General features: G+C 39.6%; 1 protein-coding gene across 1 annotated transcript; it reads left to right on the forward strand.

Moving 5' to 3' along the window:
- Positions 1 to 587: 587 nt before the first annotated feature.
- On the forward strand, positions 588 to 9,322 carry AFG2B (AAA ATPase AFG2B). Its single transcript, XM_076347822.1, has 8 exons — positions 588 to 1,812; positions 2,897 to 3,082; positions 4,412 to 4,570; positions 5,093 to 5,302; positions 5,716 to 5,943; positions 7,364 to 7,498; positions 8,179 to 8,304; positions 8,988 to 9,322. Exons 1-8 carry the CDS (start codon positions 736 to 738, stop codon positions 9,138 to 9,140), a joined length of 2,274 nt encoding a protein of 757 aa, XP_076203937.1. The 5' UTR covers positions 588 to 735; the 3' UTR covers positions 9,141 to 9,322.
- The last annotated feature ends 691 nt before the right edge of the window (positions 9,323 to 10,013 follow it).

A 10,013-nucleotide genomic window follows, 5' to 3' on the forward strand; every position in this document is an offset into this window, starting at 1 on the left:
TCTCAAGTCAAATGTGCGGCTCCCCACCTGTTTTTCTTGACCAGTACCTATAGTTGACTCAGCCCCAACTGCTGGTGAAAAAGGTGCTACCCCGCGTCAAGGGAAGCGCTGACAGGGGGCAGGAAAGGGGAAGCCCAACTTTTGGGAACCTATTTTAAGAAGCGCCAACCCGACAAGCCGGAGGCGCTGAGAAGACGAACTGAGGGAGGCGGGCGAGCCCCGCCAAGATCAGCTCTGTGGAGAACAAGGCGAGTGGCAACGAGGAGGGGAGGGCGGCAATCCATTTCGTCTGTGGGAAGAGGGTATAAGAAGCCGAGAGAGGGCTTGCAGCCAAGCAGCCTGGCACTGGGAGGTGGCACCCACCTCACAGGCAGCGGTTTGACGGCCCTTCTCAAAGGAACGCCCTCAGCGCCGGTCTGAGGCGGGAGCGTGAGGGAAGGCGGCGTTCCGCCCCGCTGAGCGCGCTCCCTCTCAGTGCGCGTGCTCTGCCGTGGCGCATGCGCGGGGGGCGCCGCGGCCGCCTGTCAGCGCGGCGCGGCCGTTGCGCGGGAGCTGCGCCTTCCCGGCCGGTGGGCCGCGGGGGCAGGAGCGGCGGGCGGCCGCGGCAGGCCTGGCGCTGGCGGAGCGTGAGGCCCGCGGGAGGGCGAGGCGGGGTGAGTAAGGAGCTGGACGGAGCCGCGCAGAGGAGGGGGGTTGTTGCCCTCTCTCGCGGAGGGAGCGCCGCGCAAGTCCGCGATGGAGGCGGCAGCCTTAAAGCTGCTCCTCCTGGACCCGGGAGACGAAGGCACCCAGAGGTGCAGGATAGGACCTGCCACCCTCTCCTTCCTGGGAGCCAGGATCGGCGCCCCGCTGAGGATCTCTCTGCCTACCGGCTGCTGTTTGTGCACGGCGTGGCCCAGGCACGATTTGGCAGACGGGTACCTGCAGGTTGATCTGACCTGCAGAACCGCGGGTGTAACTGCAAGGGACCTAAAGGGCCTCACGCTGACTGTCGGCCAGCTGAAGCTTCTGGCGTATCGCCAGTTGAGAAAGGCGACCGTGAAAGTGGTCCTTAAGAGCTCTGCACTGAAAAAGTCGACTCCCAGAGCAGTGTTGCAGGAGACGATCAGAGAACTGCTAAGAAATGTTTATGTTTCACTTCATTACGTTGTTACTGTTGCCCCGTATCTCGAAAATCCTGTGGTGTATATTGAAATACTGTCTGTAGACCCTTTGATGGATGAAGCCGGACTGATAACCCCCCAAACAAGCATAAAAATTAAGGAAGTGGTCACTTTGGAATGGTACAGGCATTTATCAGAAGACGCTGCAAAAACTTCAATTGCAGGACTAGATGATGTGGGAAAGTCTTTGAAAGAAATGGTTGATCTGCCTTTCCGCTTTCCAAAAACTTTCAAGAAGCTGGGGCTTTCTGTCCCTAATGGGGTGCTATTAATAGGGCCCCCAGGTGTAGGGAAAAGTCTTATGGTAAAGGCAGTAGCAAAAGAAGTGGGTGCGTATCTGTTCTGCATCAGTGGCCCAGCCCTCTATGGTTCAAGACCAGGAGAAAGTGAAGAGAATTTGCGAAGAGTCTTTGAAAAGGGCAGAGAAATGTCATATGAAGGCCCAACCATTCTCTTTATTGATGAAGTTGACTCTTTATGCCCAAAGCGAGGAAGTGCAAACAACACTCCTGAAGATCGTATTGTTGCTCAGTTGCTAACGCTACTGGATGGTGTCGGTAGTGAGGGTAAGATGGTCATTATGGCAGCAACGAACAGGCCTGATGCCTTAGACCCTGCACTGAGAAGACCTGGCAGGTTTGACAGAGAGGTAAGCAAACCCTGTTATTCATACACTCTTTTTTTCTTTCCTTTTTCAGGTGGAGCAGGGAAAGGGGAAAGCAGGAATTTTATTACAGTTAATAAAGTAAATTTTTTTTTTTAATGTCTACTAGTCATGTTTAATAGTGGGATTCTACAGACTTGAGATGTGTGTCTTGTTTCTTTCTTTAGATTGCTGCAGCTTGGGTAAGGTAGGGAGCACGTTTTACTCAGGAAACAGAGCTCCAAGTACTTGAAAATAGGAAAGAGGATGCTTCTTCATGATAAAGTCATGGACCTGTTCTTGAAGGCTTTGTTTTGCTTACAGATGCTTAGCATTACAGACTTAGATTTTTCTCATTTAAATCTCAGATTGAAGACTTGTGCATCTTTCCTTAAAAGTTTATTGTGACAGAGAACTAGTAACCTGCTGTGTCAAAAATTCTATTCAGATTTCAGTAACAGAGGCTAGGTCTACTCTAGAAAACTTCTAACCTAACGGTCAAAAGAAGAAAGAACGTGCAGTTGTGCAACGCACAATGCTTTTGCTTTTATTGTTTATTTTGCTGGCTAAATGCACTCCTGGGTCATCGAGTTTGGTCAAGTTCTTTAATGCTTTCACAATTATAATTTTCATTATTTTCCAGGATTTATAGATTATTGAGATATATTTTATGGCAGTATTTTACCAGGTTCTTAATAATGTATGAATGTTTATCTAATTGATTCTTTCGGATGAATCTAATTCAGCCCTTGTGGTGCAAGGAAATTACTATTCTGGTGTTATGTCTTATGTTGAAATTACCTTAAAATAGGACTTGATGGACACTAGCTGACAGTGTCTTATGAACAACTATTTATACAAACACTGTTCACTTGGAAAGTAAGTGTAAATGAAGAGTATTTTAAGCATTTGTCAGTTGTATAGTGCTGCTAAAAAGTTTAATGTAAAATTCTTTAGTTGCAGTATAAGTACATATAAATCTTCAGTAAGCAGTATAAAGCAGAGACAAACTTGCTTGCCTAGGTCTATACAATAAGAGGAATATAGCAAAATATCTACTTAAATTTTTTGTTTATTATCTTTGGTTTAGGTGATTATTGGGACACCAACACTTACGCAAAGAAGATCTATCCTGCAGTTGCTTACATCTAGTATGCCCATTTCTACAGACGTTGATTTGGTTAAACTGGCAGAAATGACAGCTGGGTATGTTGGAGCTGACCTTACAGCACTCTGCAGAGAAGCTGCTATGCAGGCTGTGTTCCACAGCTCTTTGGTATGGTTGCAAATTAGTCAAGAAGAATGTAATTAATAATATATACCTCCCTTTCCTCATTAATACTTGGCTTTACTTGAAAAGCTCAACAAGTTGAAGAACTCACAAATTAAAAACACAAAGTGTGTTATAAATGTAAAAATGCTATTTTGCTAGTCCTTTCAGTTCTCACCTGAAAAGACTGTTTTCTCCTTTCTGGATGAAAAGCTTTGAAAGGTTTTTTTATCCTTATCTTTTTAGGATTGTGCAAAGCAGAGATTTTAGTCTTTTTTGGCAAACTAAACTGTCATGTCCACCAAAGCTCTCTTTTGAAGCTATCAGTGATTTAGAATTCTGTTTCTTAATAATAACTGCAAATTAAAGTTAGGTTGACACATAAATATATAACTGCTAGTGATAATAACTATTATCATTTGGGTTGTATGGCTGGGTATAACGTTCTTATAGACACAAAGTATAAAACTGCCCAGTGTTTAACTTCTTAGATATTTTAGATATGGAATTAGAGAATTGCTATTTCTTAATATTCTTTCTATCTATCCTGACTTTTACAAGAATTGTGAGGTATATCTTTGCTGTAGTTTTTCATCTGGAATGGCTGAGCAGAAGTTTAAAGCCAGATCTGCAACATTTCCAGAGTCAGAGCATCTACAGAGAATGGTAGAACCCTCTGCCTTCACTCGGGGGTAGAAGGAAGCGAACATTGTATTTCTACAACGTCCATCTCCTCCAGATACCTTACAAATATTGAAAATAATAAACAAAATAATTTGAGCCTGGTATCCCAGAAAGAAATAGATGGACAAATGAAAATAATGAATAATTAGATGGCCTATTTGCCTTGAGAACTGCAAGCTCCTTTGTAAAATGCATCTTAGTTCTGTTACTGCATCTGTAGTTTAATAATGGTATTTTCTAGCCTACTTTCTCCAGTATGTGGTAAAAATGGATGTTAGAACGTTTTTATCTGTATTCAAGAGAATCGAGGAATTGGTGCGTAGTAACCCTGAAACTAGCAACCATTTAATTTTGCAGATCACTGTGTAATGGGAAGGATGGAATGGAATAATTTAGGGAAGAACAATAGTATTCTCTAAAACATTAATTTCTTCTAAAATTGTTTTTTCCTGTATAAAAACTTGCCATTAAAGAGATTATATTCTACTTTGTGTTACATCTTTGTGTCTGTAGTGCTTAAGCTTGTTAGGGCAGGAATTGGCTTCTTTATTAGTTGCACTTGGTCTTTTGTGAAATGTTTGGCATATTAATGCAGCATTATAAGTTGTTATGTAAAAATACTGTTAATATGCTTTATCTGGGTTTCTCCAGGACTCAGCTGAAATGGTGATTAACATTGCAGATTTCCAAGAAGCTTTTAAAAAAATTCAACCATCCTCTTTTCGAAGTGCGATTGGACTAACAGAGTGTAAACCTGTTACTTGGGAGCAAATTGGTGGTCTCGAAGATGTGAAATTAAAGTTAAAACAGGTAACGTATAAAATACATTTAGGTAAACAGCTAGTTTCTAATAACCACGTCCTCCGAGGTATTCTGTATGCTACATTATAGAAATGAATTCTCTTGCAAATCACCTGATTATAACTTGTATTTTAAACATTGTTTTAATGCTACATTAAGTTATTACAATGTTTGTGAGTTAGAAATCTTCCAGTCAAAGATATCACCACCAAGCATAATATCATGGGATAATTAGCATGTTTTCCAGTAGCTGAAAAACACTTCATTTGCAGCCAGATAATTTGTCTGTTCCTGAATTTGTGGCCAGAGATGGCTCTTGCATATCCTTTCTCAAGGATTGCCTTCTGTTCTGTTTGAGAGGAAACGTTAAGAAGGGGGGCATTATATGAAGGAAGACCAAATTAGTATTCTCTGATTTCAAATTAATGTTTGTACCAAGGAGAGGAAATAATGTGCTCAGCAATTTTATTGATTGCCTATGACCTCTAGTTTCATTGCTAAGAATTTCATCCCTTTTTTATGTATTGACAGAGCATTGAGTGGCCTATGAAATTTCCTCAGGCGTTTGCTCGGATGGGCCTGTCTCATCCAAAGGGTATTCTCCTCTATGGGCCATCAGGGTGTGCCAAAACCACACTGGTGAAGGCTGTGGCCACAAGTTGTCACTGTTCCTTTCTCTCTGTAAGTGGTGCTGACCTTTTCTCACCTTATGTTGGGGATTCAGAGAAGATTTTGTCTCAGGTACGGTTTTTAATTTGTGTAAGGTCTATAGTTTGTTTTTACTTGATTTTTGTAAAGTATTAGTTAGGCCTAAATTTTCTTATTGAAAAGACGATAGTTAAAGCTCTCATCTGGTTATTAAATAGAAATGGCTTACAGATTCACATTTATATAAACTGAGAATCTAGCGCTAAAATGATACCAGTTTTAAACTTTGAAAGTATTTCTACCCTTGTATTTTCAGCTCACTTAAGAATTTAAATAAGGAGCAGAATTTGCCTATAATAAATGTAAGCCAGAACAGGTCTTGTGAGTCTTTATGAATGTATCTTTAAAGTTAAGTAAAGTACAGAGTATATGCAAATAGGTGTTTTCACCTTACCTGATCGAATAGATGCATTAACGTTTTACTTTAATATTAAAAAAAAAAAAAGATTTTTCGCCAAGCAAGAGCAAATACTCCAGCAATAATATTCCTAGATGAGATTGATTCTATCTTGGGATCTCGGTCACACTGCAAAACTGGCCATGGTGTCTCGGAGCGCATTCTTTCTGTTCTTCTCAATGAGTTGGATGGTATTGGGCTGAAAGTCACAGAAAGAAGAGGAAGCAAGCTACAGCTTGAGGGTCAATGTCAAGAACAAAGTGACGAGGAAAGAAAGGTATCTATGTTCCCTTTTCTATATAGGAAGAATGATAAATGCTGTCCAGTTGTGCCAAAAATGTCATAACTTTCTAGTTTTTAGAAAATACCATATATAGGCTGCTAACTATTTTTGCATACGCTGTTCCTCAATGAGACTTAGTTTGTTTGAACGAAATACCCACACAGGCTAATGAGCAGTACTAGTTGGTGTTCATCTTCTGTCACAATGTCGTGGTTTAACCCCAGCCGGCAACTAAGCCCCACACAGCCACTCCCTCACTCCCCACCCCCCCGGTGGGATGGGGGAGAGAATCAGAAGGGTAAAAGTGAGAAAACTCATGGACTGAGATAAAGACAGTTTAACAGCGGTAAAGCAAAAGCCGCACACGCAAGCAAAGCAAAACAAGGAATTCCTTCACTCCTTCCCATGGGCAGGCAGGTGTTCAGCCATCCCCAGGAAAGCAGGGCTCCATCATGCATAACGGTGACTTCGGAAGACAAATGCCGTCGCTCCAAACGTCCCCCCCTTCCTTCTTCCCCCAGCTTTCTATGCTGAGCATGACGTCATATGGTGTGGAATATCCCTTGGGTCAGTTGGGGTCAGCTGTCCCGGCCGTGTCCCCTCCCAAATTCTTGTGGGCCCCCCCCCCCCCCCAGCCTGCTCGCTGGTGGGGTGGGGTGAGAGGCAGAAAAGCCCTTGACTCTGTGTCAGCACTGCTCAGCAATAACGGAAACATCCCTGGGTTATCAACACTGTTTCCAGCACAAATCCAAAACACAGCCCCGTACCAGCTACTGTGAAGAAAATTAACTCTATCCCAGCCAAAACCAGCACACACAAAAATCCTCTTGCTTGACACTAAGGTAACTTTTTTAGGCTAATTGTGCTATTTTTACTATTATACAGGTTCCTTCCTGAACTTACTTCTTACAAGCATTTCCCCTACTTCATTTGCAGTGCTTTCTCATACATACCTTATACAAAACCAGTACAGTTATGATCAGTTACTTATTTAAACAAAAAGTTGCAGGTGGACTCTTTGGTGAATTGTTCACAACACGCAATATTTAGGTTTTATGTATTTAAATTTCTGTCTTCATATTATGATACTTCTGGGGAAAATTGAAAACAGCTTCAGAATTGTAGGATACTGAATTTTTTTATGTAAAAGGTCTTTGTTATAATCTGGCCAAAGAAAAGTCTGATTTATTGTCAAGGCAGATACTGACTATATTTCTTCCTTGTCATCTAATCTGGCCTGCACCAAGGCATTTTTTACCTCAAGAAAAATAAAATATTAATATTGAAAGGAAAATAACTACATGTAACATCACCTTTTTGCCCTTCCTCTTTTCTCATTAGTAGTTAACTAATGTCTTTAGCTAATATCTATCTTGACCATGTTGCACTAATTTCTTTATCATCTCTTACTCAGCTAGAGTTTCAGGAAACTTTGAACAAAGATTTCATGGTAGTTGCTGCAACAAATAGACCAGATATGTTGGATGATGCCTTACTGCGTCCTGGAAGGCTGGACAAGGTGATCTATATTCCACCTCCAGATCTGAAGGTGATGTATTACAAATCCATACATGGCTTTAAATGGAGAGATATTAATTGCCAGCGTAATATAAGAGCAAAGGGGCATATGCCTATAATAAATTTAACAATCGATAGATGATTCACTGAAGATCGGTCACCAAAGTCAAGGTACAATGAAGAAGTTTAAAAAGGAATAATTACATTTGTAATTTAAACAACAGTAACATTTTAACTGGTGTTTGTAGTTATACTACTGCATATAGAAAATAGACAAAATCTGGAACAATTCTGTGTTTACAAAATCAAGCTGTAGTTTAGGAAGTACCATAACAAGTTGTCTGTCCTTGCTTCAAATCATTCTTGTGCCCTGTTCCCAAGGGTAGTGTAGCTGCTTGTCCTGAGCTTCCCCAAAAAAAAAAGAGTTGACCCAAAGCAGGCCAAATACAGACTCTTCAGTCTAAAATACTGTGTTTTCATGAAGTAATGAGTAACTGTGAATAACGGACTTTAATATGAGATGATACTTTCTCTTATGGTTATCTGCATTAATAGCATTTTATTCACTCTTCCACCAAAAACACGTAGTTTTGGTACTCTTCTGGATTCTCCTTAGTTCTAATTTCAAATTTGAAACTGCTTTGGAGAGGGATTAATTATTGGTTTGTTTGGGGTTTTTTGTTTTCTTGTATAATATGCACCAACTTACAGGGAAGGCTTTCCATCTTGAAAATCTGCACAGAAAAAATTCCATTAGATACTGATGTGGCATTACAAGATGTGGCAGTCCTAACAGACCTCTTCTCTGGAGCTGATATTGAGAATCTCTGCAAGGAGGTAAGAAATACTCATGGTTAATCTGTGAAATAAACTGTAAATGACACCTTTCAATGAAAAAAGAGAGCTAACTCATAGATGTTACCAAGCCATCTGTAGTACAGATTCTTTCACAGTTGGTAATGAAAATATAAAGCAAATGAGTAAAACAGAAGAACTGAACAAGGGTTAATTCTTTAAATAAAAAAGCCAAATAAGAATAAAGGCTTTCTGTGACAATTTACTAGAAGTTAAGGAACTGTATTACCCTTTGTTTCACATGGCCCTTTCTAATCCAAGCTCACATCTAGATGAATTGTATTCTGTGGACCACAAGCAATTGCAGCATTTTTAGCTGAAATTAGCATGTACTGTCAAGGCTAGAGAGAAAAAAAACTGAAGAGAAATCCGTAAGTATTTGAGATAAGTTATTTAAGAGAGAAGACTAGGAAGAAAATCCAAAACTGTAAGTGATCAAGGATATATTGTCTAATTCAGACAAAAAAGTGAATGGAAAAGTTAAGTAATCTTATTTGATGTGTATCTATTGTTAAATAACCATTAATTATACAATGCTGTTTTCAGATGCTTTACCTAAAATTTGATTTTATGTAAAATATTTTAGAATACTTACAATAAGTTCTTTGCAACTTAAAACATGATAAGCACTTCAAGTTGTTTGTTTGTTTGTTTTTCTTTTAAAGGCTGCTTTGTTGGCATTGCAAGAGAATGGACTTGAAGCAACTGTCGTAAAACACGAGCATTTTGTAAAATCATTGAGGATTGTAAAACCATCCCTAAACATAAAAGACTTGGAATTTTATGAAAAATTTTATAATCAAGAATTAACCTCTTGAATCAAAAAGGACTGATGTGGCATAGGTATTTTGAAATATATTACAAAGACTTTGCAATGGTTTACATCTTTCCTGCTTTTTAATACTGTACTTACTGTAGTTTTCAGTGTGTATGAAATACAGTAAAATTTCACTTGTGAAAAATCTGTGATTTCAATAATAGAGAATAAATTAAAATCTTGTTTGCTTTGGCTAGGTTTCCATCTGATGAGACGAGTAATTGAGATACTTGGATAAAGCACTGTGGAACAGCTTAGTGTTCTGTAGACTTCCTGGCATAATAAGAATATTTAATTTGTGTTGTGAAGTCTCCAAAGGACAGTGAATATTTAAGAAATAGAAAAGCTTTCAGAATGTTAAATAGGAGGAAGTAAGCCCCATACTATATAAAATGTAAGGCGTTTTATATGTGCGTATCTACAGGCTTGCTTGCTTACAAGCAGATTCCAAAATATAGTGCCAGTGAAAAGGTTGTCAGTGCTTAATACCTTGTAAGTTTGGGAGCCTGGGTTTTTTGGAATAATTTCAGATCAGTTACTCGTTACTGGACAAATGTTTGGATTGAGTAAGCAGGTACTAAGTAAGTCTGTAATCAATTCAAAGTATAATAATTTCTTCTTTAGAGAAGGGAGTTTGCTTTATGACAGTTTCTGCAGAATCCTTTTCCCCACCCAACCATTCTTCGTCAATATGTTTTTGTAGGTCGTCTTCTAAAATACACAGGTATATCAAAGGAAATTGTTATTACATCTATGTAAGTGTGCATTTTAACTGACCAGGGTAGGAAGTTTTTAATTATTTTTTCCTTTTCCCCATGAAAATGCTTGTCAATGAAATACTCGACTGTCAAAGATAGTTTCTTATTTCAGCTGA

The sequence above is a fragment of the Aptenodytes patagonicus genome, chromosome 10, assembly GCF_965638725.1.
Source record: "Aptenodytes patagonicus chromosome 10, bAptPat1.pri.cur, whole genome shotgun sequence".
NCBI classification, from domain to species: Eukaryota; Metazoa; Chordata; class Aves; order Sphenisciformes; family Spheniscidae; genus Aptenodytes; species Aptenodytes patagonicus.

Bases quoted from the DNA above. Each gene is read 5' to 3' on its own strand.
- AFG2B (XM_076347822.1), top strand. From the start codon at position 736: ATGGAGGCGGCAGCCTTAAAGCTGCTCCTCCTGGACCCGGGAGACGAA. The intron at 4,571-5,092 runs GTAACGTATAAA...ATGTATTGACAG, and splicing joins TGAAATTAAAGTTAAAACAG to AGCATTGAGTGGCCTATGAA. The intron at 7,499-8,178 runs GTGATGTATTAC...ACCAACTTACAG, and splicing joins TTCCACCTCCAGATCTGAAG to GGAAGGCTTTCCATCTTGAA.